Source organism: Meriones unguiculatus, chromosome 15 (genome assembly GCF_030254825.1).
Source record: "Meriones unguiculatus strain TT.TT164.6M chromosome 15, Bangor_MerUng_6.1, whole genome shotgun sequence".
NCBI lineage: Eukaryota > Metazoa > Chordata > Mammalia > Rodentia > Muridae > Meriones > Meriones unguiculatus.
In genome coordinates this window covers 60,909,504-60,933,393 of record NC_083362.1, presented here as the reverse complement: position 1 = coordinate 60,933,393, position 23,890 = coordinate 60,909,504, and the positions used below count along the sequence as shown (strand labels likewise).

At 49.8% G+C, this 23,890-nt stretch overlaps 1 protein-coding gene across 5 annotated transcripts in view; it reads left to right on the top strand.

The window, feature by feature from the left end:
- The window catches only part of Tns1 (tensin 1), a 207,111-nt gene that overhangs the window by 43,922 nt on the left and 139,299 nt on the right, over positions 1 to 23,890 (top strand). For all 5 annotated transcript variants that reach the window (XM_021664289.2, XM_060368608.1, XM_060368603.1 and 2 more), the window contains exon 3: positions 11,230 to 11,267. In XM_021664289.2, the coding sequence (XP_021519964.1) occupies positions 11,230 to 11,267 (38 nt within the window). The remainder of the gene's footprint in view (positions 1 to 11,229; positions 11,268 to 23,890) is intronic.

The following is a 23,890-nucleotide window of genomic DNA, read 5'->3' as shown; positions in this document are numbered from 1 at the left end:
TTCTTGCTCTTTCTGAACTCTTGCTGGCTGTTTCAACTAAGCTGTTCTGGCTTAAAACTCCTCTCCAAGTTGACTTGAATCAATCCGGCTACTCTCAGTTTCTCACTGAATTATTCTGCTTGGCCTCAAACTAACCCTAGCAATCTGTTCTAATCCTATGGCTCCTTCTCATTCTCTGTCTCATTCTGTCTTTTCCTTTGTCTAGCTTGTTCTTTCTTCAATCTCTCTCTGTAAAACTCTACCTGTGAAAACTGCCTCTGAATTCCACAAACTGAACTGCCACAAACTCAGCTCCACTGCACTGCCTCTCAACTCACTGGCTCAATGCAACTGACTGAACAGAACTCAGAGATCTGTATGGCCCTGGCTTCTAAGTGTTAGGATTATAGGCATGTGCCACCATGCCTGGACCTAAGCTTTTATTTACCGGGAACTTGATCTATACCAGGCTGACCTTGAACTCAGATATTTGCTTGCCTCTGTCCCCTGGGATTAAAAGCATGTTTGTATTCCAGCTGGATCACACAGACCTAGAAGATCTTTGGATGTGATATCTTGTCAGAGGAGCCATGTTATGAATTAACATTCTTCTACAGGCTGAGCTCTTTCTTCTTGCCCACCCCCTCTGCCTGTGTTCCTCCCTACATGTCAAAGGGCCAGGCAAGGCACACTAGAGCCCAGAACAATTGCTAAGGCACTTCCTGAGGACCAAGCACCCTCACGCATGGTCTCATCCAGTACTCATAGCATCTGCAAGATGCTGGTCTTCTACCTCTTTCTAGATGAGGAAGCAGGCTGGTGATGACTGTATGTCTTGCTGGCTGGCTGAATTAGAGTGGCACTTTCAGGATCTGAACTCTGGAGGGCTCAAGGGAAAGCAGCTGGGAATGAGTTAGGAATGTTTGGCTAGAGATCTGTGGTGTGTGTGTGTGTGTGCGTGTGTGTGTGTGTCTATATCCAGGAAAGGCCTGAATGAGCAAAGGTAGAACATTAAGGTCCATATTCCACCTTGCCTTAATCTAGGCAAGAGGAATGTTTGAAATACTCAAATTAGCCGCATGGGGTCACCCTTCTACAAGAGATTTAGCAGGGACTCTCAGGTGATCTGGGGAGAGGGTTTAGACTTTGCATTTGGTTATGTAACAGCCCCCCATCATGCCCTAGACCTTCAGGCCATATAAATTTGTTTCTGTCTCCCCCTGCCCTCTGCTTTCTTCCTTTTAGAGTGTTCCCCTCACCTGAGAGGCAGCACCAGGAGCAGGGAGAGAGGGAATCCTTGGAATCCATGGGTCACACTTTGGCTTTCAAATATCTATGTCTAGCCTCCCTGATGACTTGGTTCAAGGATTTTGGCTGACAGGGCAACTGACTCTCATGCACATAGGTGCCCCCCATTTCACCCTAAACCTCCCGGAGACAGAGGAGACCATGGGGCCAGAGGAAAGCCTGGACTCCATTCCAGACACTCTGTGAGATGTCAGGACCAGGCCACAGAGGACCTAGGGAACAGCCCAGAAAGGTGGAGGAAGGATCATTCTGGGCTTGGCCACATGGAAACCTAAGTAGAAGGGCTAGGGTCGCCTGAGCTGGGCCAGCAGTGGGAGAAGTAGGAATGGACCAAGTCTGCTGTAGGACCAAGAGATTGTGGTGACATGAGGTGAACAGAACATTTTATTTGCCTGTCCACATTGTCTTCCATCCATCTTATTCATCTGCTCATCCATTCTATTCTCTGTCCATCTATCTACCCAATCTGCCCACCCATCCATCCATCCATTGACCCACCCATCCAGGGTCACCAGATACGATTCACTCCCTAGCAGAGGGGCATGGTTACCAAATTCTTGTATGGCTTCTGGGATTTGACTGGGCCAGTGAGGGAATGAAGAAAAGACAGATACAGAGAGACAGAAATAGCTGGGATCCAATGGGCTTGGCTCTCTGATGGAGAAACTGCCATAGTCTGGAAGCTTAGTGTGTTCGTTAGCCAGTTGAACAGTGGGCAGGCTTAGTGTATACATCTGAATGAGGAGGCGAGCATAGCTAATCCTTGTAGGAGCAGTCTCCAGGCTGGGAACATCTGGGGGATGGGAGAGAAAGCTCCAGTGGATGGTTTCTGCACACACTGTCACCATTCTCACTCAGGCCACAGGAAGGTTTTGCCATGCCTCTGAGCCTCACGGCAGCAGGAGGTATGAAAGGCTTTGCCAGTTTCCTGTGCATCTGAGGCTTTGATGTCCTTGACATGGCTCTAGCCATGTCAATGGTGCACATTCGCTCAAGGCTTGCTTTACTCCCCACACATGGTGAACTTTTATTCTTTATTCTCTTAGAGTATAATCTAAGCTTGCAGTGTTTTCTGGGTCCTTTTAGTCTTTGAGCCTCTGCTTCAACACAGTGTGAATCTGGACCAGTGGCTGGAAGCCATGGGTGGCTGCTGTGTGAACTGTCAAGGTCTGGAACTCAGTCTCCACAGGGCTTTTCTACTGGCACAAGGAAACTCTGGTTGTAAAGAGATGCACTGTCACTTGCTTCCCCATTGCCTAGCTCTCTAGTCTCGCTGTCCCCTTCCCATCTCCACCCCCCCCCCGCAGTTTGCACTTGTGCAGCTGAAGGGGGCAGGAGGGGCTCAGAGAACTTTCAGTGGAATCCTAAAACACAAAATAATGGACAAGGCGCTGAGGAATAGTGTTACTGGATGTCCCATGTGACCCTGAACAGGTGACTCCACAGCTTGAGCCTCAGTTTCCTCATCTATACACCAGGAGACTGGACCAAGGACGCTCAATGAAGGAGCTGAGGGAGTGTTTGGACGATTCCCTTTGGGAAGGCTGGGAAGGTCAGCCAGCTCATCCTGTGTAGGCTGCTGCTTCACTCTCTGTGTACCTGTGGGTCCTTCTGATGCTCATAAGCTGAGCCATCTTCAGGACTAGTCATAGTGGACGTACAGACACCAAGAGCTACCCAATGTGTGGGAAGACTCACAGTTAAGTGTGTTGATGGAACCCAGGCATGGGGCTGGCACTGAAGTGTGGGAAAGACTGCCCGGTACAGCAAACACATCCTGGTTAGTCTTCCTTCAGCAGGGATGGAGTGTACAAGGTGGGTCTTGAGGTTATGTGTAGGAGTTCCTTAGTCTAAACAGTGAGTTTCTCACAGGACCTTCGAGAAAGTGTTCTAAAGGTGTCCCATGAATATTCCTTAGGAGGAGTATGAATAGAGTCAGATCTGCTCACTAGACTACACAGCCCCCTTGGGAGCCCAGAGGCTACCATGTAGGCTTGGTCTGGAATCAAGGCTTAGGTCTCTTCATGTCTCTTGTCTTCCGGTAAGCCCCGAAGCAGGGAGCAGCCACAGGTGGCCTCCTCAGAGTAGCACACACCTGTGGAGACAGCCATCCCTCAGTGAGAAAAGCCAACTCAGGTGCCCTCCTTGGCTGGATATGAGGACACGTTGTTCCAGGGATCTCTGCCCTGTGACATCACCGGGGTCTGAGCTTCCCTTCTGCATAGGAGGACATCTTAGAGCTAACAAAGGCAGCCTGCTGAAGGACGAAAATATCCTGCTTGCCACTGTCTGGCTATGTGACTTGGGGGAGATGCCTTACCTTTCTAGGCCTAGTTGTTTTTGTGAAGGGCTTGGATTTGGCCAGAGGCTTTAAACAGTGTTACAAAGGAACTGTATGGTTTCTGGAGATGAAGGCAAGAGGCGAAATCCAAGGGAAACCAAGGGCCAGGGCTCTGCAGCATTGTCCTCTTCTACATTATCAACCCTTTCTGTAAAAATTAAATATTTTGAATTGGCAGAAATAAGGGACAGTCTCACATTTGGCTCAGGTGTCCTGGATTCAAACCCCATTCTTGAGCCTTGCCGGTGACATTGCTTCATTTTTTCCTTCTAAAAACTGGACAATCAGCCAGGCACTGGTGGTGCACACCTTTAAACCCAGCACTCGGGGGGCAGAGGCAGGCGAATCTCAGAGTTGGAAGCTAGCCTGGTCTACAGAGTGAGTTCCAGGATAGCCAGGCCTACAGAGAGAAACCCTGTCTCAAAAAACCAAAAACCAAAAACCAAACCAACCAACCAACCAACCAAACAAACAAACAAAAAATTCCCAGCCAAACAACAACAGCAACAAAACCTGGATGAATAGCAAATGTTTCCTGTCAGATTACAGTGGGAATTAAAGAGACCCTGGGCCGATGGTTCAGGTCAGAGGCCACATGTATCCATGCTATCCGTCTCTCCAGTATCTCTAGGACTCCATACAAGAGCAAACTTGCATGGGTAGTCTGACTATAAAAATTAGAATTTGACAATTCCTGGGAGCAGAGTATGGTGGGTTCCTGCCTGTGATCTAAATACTCAAGAGGCTGAGGCAGGAGGAGTATCATGAGTTGGAGTCAGCTGGGTTAGAGTGTGATCTGTCTCAAGACAAACAAACAACAAAAAAAACCCAAGGCTTTGGGGTCCAGTGTGGTGGCCTCCCCCTGTAATTCTCATACCTAGAGGCTGAGTAGAAGATTTTGAGTCTGAGGCCAGCCTTGGCTACGGAGAGGTTTTGGTGGTTTTTGTTGCTCCTGTGGTTGTTTGTTTTTACAAAACAATACAAACAAACAAACAAACAAACACAAAACTCAGAGGAACAAACAGGGGAGGCCTTTTCTTGTACCCTGAGAGGCACACTGCCCCAAATACAAGTTGTCATTCCTAGAGAAGCAGGGACAGCATGATGTGTGCAGCTAGAGGTAGAAGGAAGGCTAGATCTCTGGGTGACAGAAGGATGAATGGATGGGTGGGTGGATTGATGGATCTATGGATGGATAGAACAATGGATAGATGTGTAAACTGAGTGGCCTATAGATCCATAGAACAATGGATGAATGGATGAATAGATGGATGGAAGGATGGATTGCAAGTATGTATTGAATATACGGATGGATCAATAAATGGAAGGATGTAGAGATAGGTAAATAGGTAGGTGTATAGATGGATACACAGGAATTGCTTTTTACAAACCGGCTCATGTGATGGTGGGGATTTGGCAAGTTTTAGTTTGCTGAGAGCATTAGAATGAAGACTTGGGGACAAGGGGCAGGTCAAGCTTGGGCACAGGTTGCTGGCAGAGTTCCTCTTGCAGGGGGAGACCAGTAATTTCTTTTTCAGGGTTCAGTTAACTGAATGAGGCTCACCCACACCTCAGAGGGTAGCATGATCTGCTTAGAGCTCGTTCTAATTTAAATGTCAATCTCATTTTAAAAAACTACCCTTGTAGAAAACACTTAGAACAATTTTTTGACCAAACATCTGTTTACTGTGGCCTCTGCATACCTCCAGGCCCGAGCTGCGAGCAGGGCCCACTGATAGCTCAGTGAACAGATGGGTGACCTGGTGCTTGGGGAAGAGCCAAGGCCTAGGGCCAGGTCAGGTGCACACTGTGGCTGTGTGTGCATTTTCCAACCCAAGTCCTAGAGGAAAAGGCCATTTAGATCCCAACAATGTGGTTTCCTGTGTTCCCAAGGCAGGAAGCCACCCCAGCCCATAGTCCTACAGCCCAGCTGAGACAGAGGCCACAGGAGGGGTTGGGGTACAGCTCCCCACACAGAAGTGACCAAAAGCTTTCACTACAGGGGCTCTGCTCTTTTAGGGCCGTGCTGGCCAGGCTAGGTGAGGCGGTGTTTCCTGGAGCTTCATGTCAATGGGTAGTCTCCAGTGCTTCACCTCAGGAAGCTGACACAGAACGGGACTATGGTTAGATCTATGGCTTTGGTGCCCTCCAAGCACCTGGGAGGCCTCCGTTGACCAGGTGTCTGCTGTTCTCGGGAGTCTGAGGGAAATCTGAAGACTGGAGACAGGGTGGGTTTTCCTCTGCCCGGTCTTCTCTACATCCCAGTGCTCAAAAGGAGAATGGAGAATTATATCCCAGGAGGCTGTATTCCTGCCAACCTCCGGGCCGTGTTTCTAGGGCTGGAATGAGAGCTCCCCTTCCTTGGAGAGAGAGGTCTGGTAGTGTCTGTCTGTGCCATGGTAGAGAATTGCTCAGGCTGTCAGTTACAAACAGCAGATACTTGTTCCCACATTCCCAGAGCACAGGTCCAAGAGGAAGGTGCTAGTCGAACTGATGTCCAGGGAAGGGGCCACCTTGCCTCTACTTGAGCTTCCAGTTGCTCTATGCCCCAGAGGGGCCAGGAGGGGACAACGCTGTGTGGTGGGAGGGTGGAGGGCATGGGCCTCTCAGCACAACAGACTTGGGTTCTAGCATAAGAATCCAGCAGGGACACGTTCAAATCAGCGTGGGGACAGACCAGCATGGACAATACAGACTGTCAGAGCTGGACAGGGCTGGGGCCCATGTGATTTGGTCTCCTAAGCCCAGGAGTAAGGCAGAGGCATGAGTATGTCACCCTGGGTACGGGGGTGGGGAGACTCTGGTGACAGCTGGTGCATTCTAAGGAAAGCTCTGTGGCCTTTGTAAACACTGAGCCATCAAGCAGGGGTGGTGGTACACCTTTAATCTCAGCACTCAGGAGACAGAGGCAGACAGGTCTCTGAGTTCAAGGCCAGCCTGGTGTACAGAGTGAGTTCCAGGACAGCTAGAGCTACACAAAGAAATCCTGTCTTAAAAACAAAACAAAACATTGAGCCATCGAATTATGAGGATGCAGGCCTGTGGATCTTGCAGGCTGCCTGTAAGAAAGAGCAAGAGTCTGTGACCAGAGAGAATAGTTATTTGCTCAACGGTCACATAGCAAAATGAAAGTGGTTAGGACAGGAACTCAGGCATTCCTTATAATAACTAAGACCAAGGTGATAAAGATGCTGTTGACCACAGTGTCTGAACACACAGGAGTCCTGTTTATTCACTGCATTGCTTTCCATGGTTTCAGTTCCCTGTGGCAAGCTTTGGTCCAAAAATACGAGTAAAAGTTCCAGAAACAATTCTAGTTTGAGATGGTTTTTGTAACTGTGTATTGCTATGTTCTATGGTCATTATGTTCTTACTGTGTCTAAATTATTAATTAAATGGTATCACAAGCATTTACAAATAGGAAAAGGCACAGTACACCCCACCCACTGTGCCTACTCTGTGTGCTCCCAAATACTAGCCCTGTCCTAAGGGCTTTGGCTGGGGACAGTCTTAGTTGGAAGTTTGCACACGTTTACTGGGCCTCTCTATGTTAGTGGTGTACACAAGGCTGCAATTGAATAGAACCCCTCCTTTTGGTGCAGTGAAGCAGGTGTGTGTGTGTGTGTGTGTGTGTGTGTGTGTGTGTGTGTGATGGGTGTAGGTGTGGCTGTGTACGTGTAGTGATTCTGTAAGGGAAGGAGGTGGACCATCTCTGAATGAATGATTATCCAGGGAAGGACCTTTTGAACTAGGCCTTGAAGGAGGCATGTGAGTTCACCATTCCAGACCTGTTCCTTACAGATTCAAAGGTCCATTTGGCGAGGTTGGTAGGCAGGAACAGACCCTTTGGGGGTACTGACTGGGGCTTAGAAGCTAGATGAGGCTGTGGAGAGGAGTTGGTTCTGAGTAGGATTATGGTGTAATCTCTGTGTACTTGGCTATGGCCTGCACATTGATGGGAGTAAGGCAGGCGGTGAGAGCCAGCCTAGGGAACTGGCGCATGGGGGGACCTGAGGAAGAAGGCTGGGGTTCCTCAGCCTCTTTGGAATTATTTTCTGGAACATGATGATCAGAGGGAAGGAGTTAGAGATGAATGGAAAGGGGTGGAAGCAGTAAGGCCCACAAAGGACCTATGATTTCCATCCCATCGTCAGCCAGTGCTGGCCTTGCTTTGTACATTCTGAGGAACCCAGTGCTTTGGTTTCTATACTGTTTATCTACTGCTGTGTGAATATGGCTGCCAAACCTAACGGTTTAAGAGGGGTTCCCCCACAGCATGTGGGGCAGGAATGATAGTGTGGGATGCTCCTAGTTTGGGGTCCCTAAACAGTGAGTTAGGATGGCAGCTGGGCCTAGTGGGGTCTGTGGTGAGGAGCTGGCTGTAGAGTATTCTCAAGGCAGGGTAACTGGTTTCCCCAGCTACCCAAGAGGTGTGCTTGAATGACCTCTGGCACTTCAAAATCAAATTAAGTTGTCAATGGAAATTAACCAGCTTGAGGCCCAGCTCTCACAGCTCCAGTCTTTCCCTGTAAGCACCTTGTGCTGATGACTAAGCGTTTAAAATACAAGCTGGGCACGATCCCGGGGGTGGGTGGGTGGGTGGAGGTGGGTGGAGAGTCAGGATTACCCAAACCAGGGCTGGGGAGATGGTTCAGCAGTTAAGAGCCCTGGTTGCTTTTTCAGAGAACCTATGTTCAATTCTCAGCACCCACGTAAGAGCTCCCAACTATTTCTAACTCCAGTTCCAGGGGATCTGACTCCCTCTTCTTGCCTCTACATGCTCCATATACATGATACACAGAAATATATTTGGATAAGATACTGATATACAAAATATAATTAATAAAAAAAGATTTCCCAAGCCAGACCTATGGGTATAGTGTGTGTGTGTGTGTGTGTGTGTGTGTGTGTGTATGTGTGTGTAGGGCATGAATCCTCCTTGGAGTTGGCTGCCTCACTTCCTTTCTGTACCATCCTGAATGTTTTCTTGGTCTTGGAGAGGACAGCAACATGTTCTGGTCAAGCTCTGAGTGACAGAAGGAGAGAGTAGATTTAGAGAACAGGACTACTGTCCCTGGAGAAGACCAGAGACTGGTGGTCAAGAATGTGAAGGAGGCTCCCCTGGAGGAGGAAGGATTCAATGGGACTGGGAACAGGTGCTCTGAAATGGAGTATCATACTTGGGGATCCGGCCCTGTGTGCTGAGCTTCTGCCTCTGAGGTGGAATAGGGACAGTCATATTCAGGGAGTGCTGGGCTGCCATTTGCAATTAATTGCCTGTAGGTCTCTACCTGAGGCCACTTGCTGAGTGTCTGTCTACTGAGAAACTCCTATGGCCCTACAGCAGGGTACTGCTAAGGACACCTACCAAAGTGAGTGCTGGAACCATCCCAGGCTGTGCTCACCAAGACATTCTTGGTTCTAGACGACAGGCAGGTCTGCCTGGGCCTTGTTTGATTTGTACAAAGACATTGTATGGTCCACCTGAAGCAGGCATTGTCCTAGCTACAAATGATACAGGTTGAGTGAGATGGGCAAACTCCCTGAGCTCAGGAGTTTGATGCAGACAGATAGCTCAGCCATAAACTACCTAGAGTGGTTTCAGATTGTGAACTGGTCAGGTAAGGAGACAACTCCGGTATGAGAAAGACTAAAGAGGTCCGCTAGACCATGGGCAACCCAGAAGGGCCTTTGTGAGGAGACAGCCTTGAGTGGATTCCACCAGCTAAGAAAGATTGGACTCACAAAGGGCCAAGGATGAGAGAGAGGGAGAGTTCCAGGCTGCCAGAACAGCATGTACAAAGGTCCCTAGGGAGGGGAGAGCTTGTTGCATCCTGAGAATGTCAGAAATGTGGAAGACACTGGAGGAAGAGAACGCTGGTCCCCTGACTATGTCCCTAGTGTCCAAGTCCCTAGTGGACTCAAGATCCTGTTAGTTGAATATGAGGTGGCGGGGGGTCATAGTGCAGGGAAAGGCTGAGCGTGGGAGATAATTAAATGATGGGAGGGTAAGGAGTCATGGGGAGATTTTCAGCTAGGTCCAACTCAGTGGATGCTTATTACTGGGTGCTGGAGCGATGGTTCAGAGGTTAAGAGCACTGTCTGCTCTTCCAGAGATCCCGAGTTCAATTCCCAGCAACCACATGTTAGCTCATAACCATCTGTAATGAAATCTGGTGCCCTCTTCTGGTGAGCAGGTACACATGCAGACAGAACATTGTATATACAATAAATAAATCAATCTTAAAAAAAAAAAAAAGAAAGAAACCCTTACTGTGTACCAGGGACAGGGGTGGGGTGGGGTGCAGAAACCCATGTGTAGTCTATGGCCAGAGGGGAAGGGGGCTCCCAGGCTCAGGCTGATCAAACAGGTTTTCTCAGTCCTAAGGTCCTTGTCCCAAGGAAGGCGTGAGGGTGATGTGGGGAGGGTGCTGGTGTGTGTGTGTGTGTGTGGGGGGGTGTTGTCACCTAGGATGGGAATAGACTCAGGGAATCAGAAAAAGGCGAAGTTTAGCTCTATGGGGATGACACAGCGGGGCGTATGTGGCTAAAGGCCATGCATGGCCCTGAGCTACTCTGTGGGCTGCCAGGGTCAGGACAGCCCTGTTCAGTCCATGTTGAGTCACAGGGCCTGAGCTGGGCCAGGACAGGGTGCCAATGACCAAGGTGACATCGAAGGCTCCACCTTGCCGGCCTGGCTGGGTGTGGGGAGCTCCAGAGCCTGTGTGACTTTGGAGAGGCTTCCGAACCTCTGTCCCTAAGGCAGGACTCTGCTAAGAGCTGATGGCTGAAGCTGATAGGGGTGAGGGAGGGCAGACGAGTAGCAGGGGCAGCTAGGAATTGATTTAGGGTGTGCCCTTGCCTGTTTCCCTGTGGCCTGGCTCTCCTACCCCGGCAGACCTAAGGACCAGGAGACCCAAACTGACTCAGAACCCAGGTCAGAGGCCCTCAGCTAATCCTGGGAAGGGCTCCTGGAACCTCCTAGGAGTGCCAAGTGCCCTGGGGGTGGGGCAGCAGAACAGGGGACATTCCTGGCTTCTGGAACCTGATAGGAAATTTGATTCCAGCTTCTGGTGGTGGGAGGGAGAGCAGGTTCTCCAAGTGTGTGTGTATACACGTACTCACATGCAAGCAGGAACTTTGTTGTGTGCGCGCACATGTCTTGTGCCACAGATCCCAGGGTCTCTGCAGCATGAGTGTGTGTGTGAGGCTCCCAGCATGGTGGGTGTGGGTGTGGGGGGAGGGAGGTCCCAAGTGCTGTGAGTGTGCCCGCGGGTGTGCCCGGGCCTCTGGCCTAGGGGAGTGCACGTGTGACAGACCCGCCTGCTGTCGGGTGTGAGGAGAGAGGCCCCCTCGCTCCTCAGTGCCGCTGGCACTGGGCCTGGGTCCCCACCACCTCGGCCTGGCGGGACTCCAGCGGACGCCCTTGGGGTATGCACCCGGGCTCGGGCTCCCCGTTCTTCCTCCCCACAGTCCCTCCTCCCCTTTTCTTGTCCCCCCTCCCCCTGCCGGGCGTGGAGGGCCGGGGTGGGAGGAGATTGCGCCTGAGTTTCCATTTCATACCTCGCGGCTAAAACTTTCTTTCTGTCTCGCTCCCACAGTCTGCAGCTTCTCCTGTCATCGGAAATGCCAGGCCAAGGTAAGGGGCAGCCGGGCGGGGTAGGGGCGGGCCGGGTCGGGGAGGGATCTCTGCTCTTTGTTTATGCAAAGTGCTTGAGCGCTGGTCAAGGTGAAGGCCAAGGCCGGGGAGGCGCTCGCTGGGGGTCCTGGTCCTGCCATGCGCCGCCGTCCTGTGCGGCCCTACTCATGCAGCCTGGTGTTGCCTTGTCCGCTGCTTGACAGAGAGTGGGGGCGGGGCCGTGGAGTCGTTTGACAGGGTGCTACCCATTCTTCGTGGGGTGTCGGGTGCTTCTTTTCTTCAGTGGTGGGTCATTCAGGAGAGGGAAACTGAGGCAAGAAGAAGAAGATAGGAGTGATTTGCTGGTCCGTGATTGTTGAGACGTCCTTTTAGGTCTGGGCAGAGGGTGGTAGGTCAGCTTTGTGGAATAATGGGGTGTGGGGAGGTAGGGGTGTCATGAGTCAGGAAGGAAACCGCTGGCAGGTGGCTCAGCTCCGTTGCTGGTTCAAGACCTGGTAGAACTCTCCCTCTCTCTCCCAGCGGCTCCAGGCTGTCCCTTCCTTGCTGGTTCACCTGCCATTGCCATGTAAACCTGATGCGCTGGCAGGAGCCCAGGTGAGAAGGAAGCCAGAGCTTGGTGCTGGGGTGCCTAACACCCTCCCTCCCCCACCCCCGCCCCCACTCCCGCTTTGTTTTTTCCCCGTTAGCTGGGTGATGTTAGGATATGGAGATGAGAAGCCCACCTCCCAAAAGTATTGTTGAGTGTTAAGTGACTTAAGGCCTGTGAGTGTTCAGCTAAGTGCTAATGCACGATGAGTGCTCAAAAACAAAACAAAACAAACAAAAACCCGGTATTGAGGAACAGGGACTGATTGGGAGGAGTAGGGGCTGTTGATAGGATGTCAGGTCTGGGAGGGGGTCTGCCCTCCTGTGAGATCTGGAAGATGCTGCAAGTATTCCCTAGAAGAGGTGCTTTTCCCTGACTGTAAACTCTGGGTTGCAAAGGCCCTGTGGCTTGCAGTAGGAATAGGGGCTATCTGTCTTATCTGGCTAGGTCAGCTTTATCTTTGGGGGTGTGTGGTGTGTGTTCCCCTTTCCTCCCTCTATTGTCCTCTTCCTTCAGCTTATCTGGAGCAGAGTTCTATATCTTTAACCCCAGGAACTTCCAAATTGCTTGCTCCTCTCATCTCCTTCCTTTCACCCCTTTCCTGTATCAGTGTTGCTCAGTAAAATTGAATATTTGTGCTCTATGGGCCTAAGCTTTAGAAAATACATCCAGCGCACACACTATCATATTTTAATCTTGCAGTCCCACAGGTCAGAAGATTGTGTTGTTTTACAGTTGGAGACACTGAGGCACCAAACAGTGTGGGCGTGGTTCCTCCGTCATAGCCTTTTGTGGCCCCTTGGTTGTCCTTCCCTGTCCACTGGCCCTGGCCCTGTCCTTCCTGATCTGTGTTTCTCTTTTGCTTTCCATCTCACACTAGCAGCAGGAAACATGTGAAGAGGATTAGATGATTAATTCACTATCAGGGAAAAGTTACTTGTGGGGAATAGGTGGCTCAGAAAGATGTGACAGACAGTGGTCCCTTGTTTCAGAGGGATACCGATGGCTTTTAGGGGTGGCAGCCTGCCTGACAGTTCTCACCTGTGCTGGCAGTGTAGGTACCCCAGGCTACAGCAATCCTGCATTGCCCAGCCAAGGAGGCCAACCAGAAAGGGAGAGGTCAGGCAGGGCACCTCCACACAGATGGAGCTTTTCATAGAATTTTCCTCTATGGGAAGTGGGATCTCCTGGTGGGTGTGTTCCATGCAGCTGGCAAGACTCTCCCCAAACCACAGCTCCCACTTCAGCCCTGCCTCTTCCTCTGGCTGGGAAGCCGCGTTCTGTGCTGTGAGTTTGTAGCTAGATCAGTTTGGCGGTTCGCTCCTCCGTGTCCTGCAACTGGCCAGCACCTCTCCATGTACAGGACACGGCTCTAAGGCAGCAGATAAGAGGGTTAGGCAGGATTAGTCCGGCATGACTTCTTGGAGGAGGTGTTATGTGAGCTGGGGCCCAGAAGATGTCCCTGGTGCTGTGGGGGAGGGGGAAGAGCAAATGCAGTGGTCCCCGAGGCGAGGTGAGTTTGAAGGAAGGCCACATCCAAGCTGGAGAGTTTAGAGCACTAGCTACAGGCCTGGGCTGTCTGGGCTGCACCGGGGCAAGGAGGGGCCTAGAAGCTGCTAGTGGCAACCGCCCAAGGCTACCCAGTGGCTTGGATGCTGCTGTGGCACTCAGGATCATGGGGTGGTGGTGAGGAAGGGGCCCGTTTGGGGTGCATTTCGAGGTCCACAGCCTTGCTGGTGGGTGGGATGCTGGGTGTGAGAGAGAACGGCTGACTCATAGGTCTTTGGCCGGAGTGACTGGGGACATGTGGCTTCAGTTACTGTGTAGAGGAAGTGTGGGAGAAGGTTCCTTGAAAGCACTGTGGGGATTTTCCTTTGTTTTCTGTCTTTTTTTTTTTTTTTTTTTTTTTTCAGTTTTCACCCTTCTGTCCATTGGTGGTGGGGGGGAGTTTTCTTGCTTGTTCTTTATTCATTTCTTCTAGGATGTTCTTGTAGTAGGAACCCATGCTTGGGTGGAGTTGAGGATATGGATACACAGCAATATAATATAGCAAAACTTTCTAAATTTAGAAGATCGAAGCAACAATAGCTGTTTGTGTCGCACACTTACGCTGATGTGTGGAGTCGGAGATGGGCTTGGCTGGCCAGCTCTAACCAGGCATGGCATGGTAGTCAACATGGTCTCCACCAGTACTACTCATTTTAGAGACTGAACTCAGGGCCTTAACCATGCCAGGCAAGCATGTTACCAAGGAGCTGAGCCACATCCCTAGCCTTTTGTTACCTTTCTTTGAGAGAGAGTTGCTTAGGCAGACCTTGAACTCTGCTGTAGCCCAGGCTGGCCTTAAACTTAACCATAGTCCTGTCACAGCTTATACAGTAGGAAGATGATAAGCCTGTACTCCCCCAGGCCTACCAGCAATCTTTGGAAGGCCTGATGGGGTTTGAGGGACCTCTTTGACATGGTTCTCTTTTGCGGCTGCCACTGGAGCTGGCTGTTGGTAAAGGCCTCTCTACGGCTTCGTGGTCTCTTGCTAAGGGTGCTTGGACCTTCTCATGTGATGCTGGCCTCCTGGAAGCGATTCAAGAACATGGAGGCAGGAACACCATGTCTTATCCATCTCGGCCTTAGAAGTCTCATGCTGTCCCCTGTGCACTCTCCTCGGGACCAAGGGCAGCCCTGTGAGCTGGAGGGTCCTGTGTGGGCTTGTGTTGTGACAGTAGGTGGAATGCATGGAATCTTTACAGCGGAGCCATGCGAAGGCCAGGCTAGTTACTTCTGTGGCCATGACGAAATACCCAACAGAAGCTATGGAAGGTATATTTTGTCTCACGGTTTCCGAGAGATTTTATTTTCCGCCATGCTGGGGAGGGCATGGCAAAGGGTGCAGGAGGTAGTGACTTCTTATGGTGGGAACCAGGAGCAGGCATCGCCTTCACCATGCCTCAGGTTCCAACTCCCTAAAGGTTACCCAGCTTCAGAATCACTCCATCAACTGGGGATCCAGTGTAGACAACGTGAGCCTGTGGGGGATACTGAGATTCAAACCATTATCAGCAGCAGGCCACAGCCGCCCCAGAGGAAAGGGCCAAGCTCATCGATTCAGGGAGGCTGCTTGAGTAACAAAGTACTCTCTGATGCTACAGTGTCGTGTTTCCTCACCTGCATCTACACAGGACTTTCCAGCATGTAAGATACCCCCATTCTTCTTCACAGCCTGGGCAGCGGGTGGGGTTCACAGTAACCCCTGTTTTACATAGCCACCATTGAAACCTAGCAAGGGTGGCCAGGGGAGCTCCTGGCATCTGGTTGACTAGGTGAGAGGGGACCAAAGACAAGTGAAAGAACTTGTGTGGTGTGGGAGAGAAGGGACTACAGTCTCAGTGTGCATCCAGCAAACCTCCTCTCCAATTCTTGTACATGCTTCTTCTCCCATAGGCCCCCATTCTTGTACATCTCGGAGTTCTTACCTGCACCCCATTTTTCTCTGCTGTTGAGGATTTTAAATGAATGACCAGCATTTGTTTCCCACTCTTTTTTTAAATTTTATTTTTATTTTATGTGTATAGTGTTTTGCCTGCCCGTATGTCTGTGCACTACTGGCCTGCCAGCTGCCTGGAGGCCAGGAGAGGGAGAGTTGGAACTCCTGAAACTGGAATTAGAGCCGGTTTGAGCTACACCGGGACTTGAACACAGGTCCAGTAGAAAAGCAGCTAGTGTTCTTATCCACGGACCCATCTCTCCAGCCCTGCATCTCACTCTGCTTTTGATTTTCTCTCTCTGGTTCTCTTTGCCCCTTCCTGCTTTCTCATATTACAAACTCTGTTGCATTTGTGTGTTGTTATTTTAAGTATAGTTTTAGAGTGGAGAGTTACAGAGTTGCAGAGGTTCTGCAGGGAGTTACAGAATATTGAGCCCAGGCTCCCTGGTCCCCAGATGGACTTGTGAGCAGAGGCTTCCCACTCTGTAGTTCCAGATCAGGTCATGGCTCCTCCCTGAGAGTACTCCTAGTCCCCTTCAGGTCAGATGGGAGTTACGTGGAAGGAGCAGGGGCCTGGCTGTATCAGCACTGGGTGACTGAGATTTCTCACCTGCCTGCTTCCCTGAGGTTGACTCCTGTGCTCAACAAAGGCCCAAGAGGGGAAAAGATTACACCCATGACTTATTCTCCTTCCCAGTATCCAAGGGGCTTCAGTTTCATGTTTAAATTCCAAAGGAAAAGGTAATACTGTGAGGAACCCACCTTTTACTGCAGCATCACCTTCGATGCTAGACTCTCATTAACATGGTCATAGCCTTCTCTAGGAGGAACCTATTCTCCAGCCACCAAGAAGAGCCAAGTGGGAGAGGGATCTTGGCTCATTCAGTGGCTCTAAGCCTGGTAGCGTGTTTAAGCTCTTTGGCCTTGGTGATAGACTATTGTGTTTCAATCCCAGCTGTTTAGTAATACTGTGTGACCTTTGACAAGTTACTGAACTTCTCTGAATCCACTTCCTCCTCTGTAACATGGTGATTATAATGCTACCTATACTGTGGGGGGTCTTACAGATATTGAGAATGGTAACCCAACTAGAGTGCCAAGTTCAAAACATAGTGCTCAGGAAGTTAGGAGTGAATATTGATTCACTTTAGTTTGTTATTCCTATGGTCTCTTACCTCATGAAAGGTGGAGGGAGTATGAGAGCCCTGCCCGGCTTGCTGAGATGATGATGTCAAGACTAGACGTCTGCACAAATGCTATCTCCTCTCCTCTCTCTCTGTCATCACAGAAGAGCTAGGTCATTGAACATGCCACTGCAGTGTGGCTTTGGCTGCTGGCCAACTTGTGACACCCAAAGAACATAGATACCATGGCTTGAGATCTTGTACGGGTGTTGGAGTCACCCGGACACTTTAACACAGACACCTGGGCCACGCTCTGCATGGTGCGTGTGGGCACTGGGATTCTTAACAAGTGGCCAACTGTGGCAGGGCTATTTTTAGCCAAGTTTGGTATGGCTTTTAGCAGTTTCGCTCTGAGGTGTTTGCCAGAGGGAAACAAAAAGCATTTCCGCATGATCATGAGTGTACAGGTGCTAAAGTCATGAAAGACCCAAACCGGGAAAACTCAAATATTTTGCACTAGTGAACAATGGGTAAACAAATGGTGATGCAGTCTTCAGAGTCATACTCCCGGGCCTTAAAGAGTCATGGACTTGGGTTTGGAATGTGGCTTAGTAGAGAGAGTGCTTGTCTAAGCCCTGGGCTCTATCCCCTGCACCTCGTAAACCAAGCATAGTGGTGCATACCTGTGATCTCAGCAGTGTGAGGGTGGAGGCAGAAGGATCAGGCGTTCAAGCATACGTCATTTACATAGTAAGTTTGAGGCCAGTCTAGGATGCCCTATTTCAAAACAAGCAGACAAACAAATAATGCAAACAAGCAAGCAAGTAGGCTAGCAAACAAAGGCATGGGCTAGTCTTATACAGAGGGGCATGGATGAGACCCAGAGACTTGGTGCTGGGTGAGAGAAGCCAAACCCAGAAAGGGTGCAGACTGGGTGATCTGATTTTTATAGAGGGACAGGATTTCAATGACAATCTCAGTAGGCACTGGGAACAGGAGGTTGGGGAAGAAGGTCAGAGTGCTTGGGCAAGCAGAACTGTTTAGCTATCAAGGTGTACACACACCTGTCAAACCTCCTGAGCCCTCCTAGAACCCAGGAGTTGGAGGCAGGAGGATTATAAGTTCTCTGAAAACCAAACTAGGAGGCGTGTGAGATAGCTCAGTCAGTAATGTGCTTGAACATGGGGCCCTGGAGTTCAGATTGTCAGCACTCAAGAAAAGCTGGGCATGGTGGTGGTATGTCTGTCTAACCCCAATGCTGGCGACGTAGAGACCTATGGATCTTTACAGCTCCTGGGCCAGCCAGGCTAGCCAATCAGGAAGGTCTAGGCTCAGTAAGAGACACCGTTTCGACTTAAGCTGAAAAAGCAACCAAGGAAGACAACTTCTGCTTCATAAAGCCTATTGTTAAGTATTTCCAGTATTGATTTTCAAATACTGGAACAGCCTTGTCTTTCTGAGATAAATCTCCTTTGGCAGTGGTATATAACTCTTACGTGTCATTGGATGAGTTCTGCCAGTGTTTGGATAAGGATTTTACATCTATATTTATGAGAGATTGGGCTAGGTTTATTATTATTATTATTATTTACAATGTCTTTGTTTGGTTGGAGTAACAAGGCGAAACTGGCCTCAGAATGAAGTGAGATGCATTCTACTTTTTTTGTATTTTGATTTTGTTCCGTTTTTGAGACAGAGCAGATCCTGGTGTTTGGCATCAGTGCTTAGTGGCTTTCCCTGTCGATTGGGCAGCCTGAACCATCTGGGGCTAGACTCCATGTTTTGATCCAGTGCTCCCTTCCACTGAGCCTCAGCAGCCCCTGGCTAGCTTCCTTCCACCTCATTCAGCAGACCGTGTTGTCTGGAAGGAGGGTCCGTATTACTGTCTACAACCCCTGGCCTTGGGCACTGATGCGTCCTGTCTCTGCCATTTACACGAGAAGTGTTCTGTTGGCACATAATCTCTGAAATCTGGTTTCCTCATTGGTATAAAAGTGGTCACAAAGGAATGGTGACGCGGCTCAGCAGGTAAAGGTGCTTATCATCAAGCTTGGAACCCACTTGGTAGAAGGAAAGAACTTATTCTTGCAAGTTTCTTCTGGCCTCCATATGTGTTTGCATGTGTTTGTGCATGTACACACACACACACACCCACACACACACGCACACACGCGTGCATGCACGCATATACACATGGACATGCACACGTACAGAGCCAGTCCTGGTAGTTTGGGCCTGTAATCACATATAGCCACAGCTAGTCAGGAGGCTGAGGCAGGATACTGAAAGTTTTAAAGCCAGCCTTGGCTACAGGATGAGTTCGAGGTCACCTTATTCAAGACGTCCTCAAAAAGAAAAGGAAAGAGAAGGAAAAAAAGATGTGGAATGTATCCTAATGATAAAGTCGGTGCTTGCTTGGCACTCACGAGGCTCCAGCTTCAATCCACGTGGTGACACTGATCTCACTGTCATGCTGACCTTGCTAGGATGGTGTGAGGATTAGACAGCCTGCAGGTAACAATCCTGGTATATGATACAGGCCCTTGCTCAATCAATGACTCTTAATCTAATATTCTGACAAAGTGTCCCCATAATAACATAGGGCTCAAGGCCCCAGGAGATCTGCAGTAGCAAGTTAGGGTACTTCACAGAATGACACAGCCACCTGCTGCCAGGCCAGCTCCTTCCTTCATTGGTCTTCCTTTTTGTTCCGAGCTGCTGAGGACTCCCAGGGGGTGTTGGTGTCTGGCTGATGTATGACTTGGCTAGTTGTCCCCTGCAGTGGGCAGGTGGGTGGATGTTCGTGGGGGGCCACTAGGAGGAGAGGGGTGTGTATGCCTTGGGCACAGAGCGAGTCACAGATTAACACCCTGGCCTGTTCCCACTGGCCCTGGCCCTGGGCACCCAAGCGAGGGTGCCCAGGGGTGTCTGGGTTCAAGCCAGGTTCTGTGGGGCACAGCAGGGGGCAGGTCACTCCTGGGTCATGAATGATGGAAGTGGCAGCCAAAAGCCTCTTCCTGTGCTTGGATTTCACCACCAGGCACAGTTGCAGAGATCCTGTGTCCTTGAACCCATGGGATCCACAGAATCCAATCCTCAGGACTACTTGGTAATGCAAGTGAAAGTGCCCACTGGGACAGAGGAGGAAGTGGGCTGGGAAGTTAACAGTGGCCAGTGAGATTGGCATGAGGTGCCTGGATATGAATGCAGGATTGAGGAGAGCCTTGGTAGACTCTGAGCTGACCCTGAGTCTGCTTTTACTAGCTGGGATATGTGGCCTCTTCAAGATTTGAATTCTTTGTCCGTGAAGGGTCATTCTCATGAGTTCTGAGGAGAATCAAATGAATGGATTCATATAAAAATGCTTAGAAGATTTAGGTAAATGCCAGTGGTTATTAGCATCCCTTTGCTATAAGTGGAGTCTGGGGATAGAAGCTTCAGACTGTCTTTATTTTCTGCCTGACTAAGGCTCGCTGGCCTCCCAGTAAAGATGGCACTGGGTCTTATGCGGTGGTGAGTTCTCAGCCGCTGCGTGTCATGGAGAGGAAGGCTGGATTGGAGGCAGTTGGCCTCTTATTTGATGGTCTGGGGGCTGAGCATCAAAGCTGGTTTATTTCCTGCCTCTGCTGACAAAGGAGTGGCCTTGGGCCATTTCTGCAGTGATTTGGTTCTCATTGATGGACTGGGCTTGTCTTCTGGCAAGGATCTCAGTGTGGATGAAGTCAGTGAGGTGCGGAGTCTATTCTGCAATGCGCGGTGTTCTGTGGCCAGGGATTTGTGACTATGGTGGCTGTACACAGGACGCTGATTTGTCCCGTCTGGGGATCCCAGAGCAGAAATACCTGTGGCACCTGATCTCTAGGCCAGGTGTGCTTGCTTTACTCCCCAGGCAGCGTGTACATTTGCCCTCTCCTTTGAGGTGCCTTGGGGGCTTTTGGGGAACACTTGCTGGGTTGATTTATTTTTTGCTAAAGGCTTGATTCTTTCTTGTCCTCTGGTTGTTATTACCCTAGTCTGGGTCTAGTTGTTTAAAAAATTATTGTTTGTGTGCCCATGAATGTTCACGGGTGTGTGCAAGTGTATGTATTGGCCACAGGACAACCTCTAGTGTCACCTTCACAAATCTCATCCTTTGAGATAGTATTACTCACTGGCCTGGAGCTCACCAATGAGGTTAGACTGCCAGGTAGCTTGTCCTAGGGATCCTTCCATCTCTGTCTTCCACAGCTAGGATCACAAGTGCATGCTATTACTGGGGACATTTTACATGCGCTCTGGGGATTGAAATGAAGTCCTTGTGCTTGCATACTGACTGAGCCATCTCTTCCTGCCCCCTCCCCACCTACTTTTTTTTTTTTAACTTTTAACTTTTCAGGTGATTTCAGAATTCCCCTGCATCTTGCACAGTGCCATGTTAAATCATACCCAACCACACCGCAGTTGTCAAAACAGAAGTTCTGCTGATCTGATATTACTATCGAATAGACAGAGCTGAAGGTTCAGCTCTGTTCAACCAGAATTCCCATGGCCATCCTGTAATCCAGTCAGAGGATGCACAGTGCAATAGGCCTTACATCTCCTTATCCCCCTAGCCTAGGGCAGTTCCTCCGTTTGTATTATTCATGGCTTCAGCTGTGTCAAAGGAGGGCTGGTCAGTTACTTGGAAAATGTGCCTCAGTTTGGGCTGATTGTCTATTCTATCATGCCTACACCAGCTAATTTTAAGGAACTGCCACTTCTTCCCTGGCTGTTTCTCAACATGGTCACCTGTTTGTGTTTATACGGCCTTCACCCTGTAGGTTATAGTCTGGGTTGGCATGCTTTTCCTGTGGTATGGGAGCCCCCTTCTCCCCTGAGGTGGTGGTAGGATCCTTGACTGTTTATGGGGTCAGGACACCCAAGAAAGCCGCATATGCCCTATCTGTTAAGGAGCTTATATGAAGTTCTGCAGGCTTCCCAGGACTGCAGGTTGTCATGTGTGGGGAATGTATGGCCAGCCAATGGGTTGCAAACTCAGACAGGGTAATGCTCTCTGTTCTGGAGGCAGGGCCTGTTATTTCCCAGAACATGTCAACATTTGTTCCTGAATCCTTCAACAGACTAGAGGAGGCCCAGCCACGTGATTGAAGGTCTTTTCCGTCTTACAAAGTCACTGATTGTAGGTGTCATTCATATCTGTAATGTGCCTTTATAGCATTGCCTAGACTGTGTTTGATTCGCTCCCTGGTAACATAGCCTGCCGGGTTGATGTAGAACTCATTGTCACACCTACCCATCTTTGCTGTAAAGGAAACCGAGAGCTGTTTTGTGTCAAGAGTAGAAGGGATCAGGGTACAGGAGCAATTTGGAAAGGAAATATAAAATTCAGGTCCAGTCTACCTTAGCTTCCAGGTGGGATCTGGGTGTGGCCTGTTCTTCCTTTTCTCCCTAGAGCAGGAGAAATCATCCTGTTGATTCTAGGCCTGTGTAGAATCAGCAGGGTTTTCCATGGCAACATTTGAAGGTGAGTAAGAGTGTCCTTCCACAAGATGGATCTTCAGCTGCTTCCAGCTTTGGGAAGGGACACTCCCAAGTTGGAGTAACTGTCGTTCTTTCTGGTGACACAGCTAGACTGCCCTCCCTTCCTAGGAGGGCTGGGGTGGTCTGTTGGTTCCTCTTTTTGGTCTAATCAGCTTGAGAAAGGAAAGCAGAGACACCATTGTGGTTAACCACATATCCCCTGCAGAAACTGTGGTCATGTGGCAGGTGAAGGCGTGTGTGTGTGTGTGTGTGTGTGTGTGTGTGTGTGTGTGTGCGTGTGTGCAAGAGTGAGGAAGACCCTGAGGTGGCTGTGACTTAGAAATGCAGAGGAACCTTCTGGGATGTGAACCAGTGGGAGAGCCGGTTGCCCAACTTACTGGACAGAGCTCCCTGCAGTTCTTAAGGGCCTGATTTTTTCCCCCATGGCTGGAAAGGTACTATGGGAACTTGGAAGAAAGAGACTCTATGTAAGGAAAGAACTCTAAATATGACTAATCACCCCTCACCCATAAAACTTTGATTTCCATATTGGCTACTTTGATGTTGCCATGACCACAGCACCTGAGAGAAACAACACAAAGCAAGAACATTTGATTTGGGGTCATGGTTTTAAAGGGTTTCAGTTCACCATGGCAGGGAAGGCATGGCGGAACAAATCAGCTTATGCCAGCGGTATTGTGTGTTAGAAGCTCTTCACATCATAGTGGACAAAGAAGCAGAGAACAAGGCAGAAACAGAATTACCTGGTGGTTTTCATCTGGTGGTGAGGGTGACCCGGTAGTTTTCTTGATTTTTACAGAGGGCACTCTAAGGGCGCAAGAGGGAATTGGCTTAGCCCTGAGGTAGACCTTCCTATGGGAGGAGCCTGAGGGGACCCAAGGCATTAAGGTACTGCTGGGTCCTCTTCAATGAGATCTCCAGAGTGTTAGGGGTGTTGACCAAGGAACGATTGAGCCATCCTGCATTGGGGATATTTGTGTCTTAGAGGCAGTGACGGGCTGAATGGAGAGTCCTGGAGTCCTTGCTGGCTGGTACTGACCCAAAAGAGCATGTAGCTATCATGTCCATTCCTGTGTCCTTCTGAGAGCCCAGGCTCAGGGTTGGTGACTGGGAGATGCGAGTCTTGTCTGTGAGCATCTCTGGGCAGCAGGCTTGACTGTACCAGCTTCTTTTTTTCTCATCTGTGAGACAGGAACAATGGAAATCTTTCCTGTCATGCTGGCCTGCTGTGAAGGGCCTGGTGAATGGTGTGGTGTGGCGTGGTGTGGTGTGGCATGGTGTGTGTGTGTGTGGCGTGTGTGCCCTACTCCTGGCTAGGTCCTGTATAAGCTGAAACCTTCTTACTGGGGAGTCCGAAGAAGTCTGGTGGGGCCCTTGGATCCTGGTCTAGGGCTGAATGGGGGCTGGATAGAGTAGCTGTACACAGTGTTCCCTTGTCCCCTCCCCCCTTCTCTCTGGCTCACACGTGAGGATGACGATGACAATAAAAACACACATTGCCTGACCTCAGCGTCCAGGCATGTCCCCCCACCCCTCCACCAGCCGCCTCACATTCCTGAAGCTGAGGAGGCCAGGGCCACCCTCTACCCTCAGAGTATCTAGCTGCCTCCTTGGTCCTGTCTGAGGCTGCTGTCTACCCTTCTGGATCCTCTCAGCCAGTCTGTGCAGAGGACAGAGTGCTGTAGGGCACAAAGGTGGCTCTGAGATAGCCTAGATCTGAATATTAATCATAGTAATAATAGAAATACTTATTATTTAGTAAGCACCAGGCACCACGTTTCATATTAACCACTTTCTATAGATTGTGTCAACTAATGCTCAAAATACTCCCATGAGAAAGTTGCTATTTTTTACATTATTGCAGTTTTATCATGAACAAAAAAGATACAGTCAAGAGGAAGGGGTATCTAAA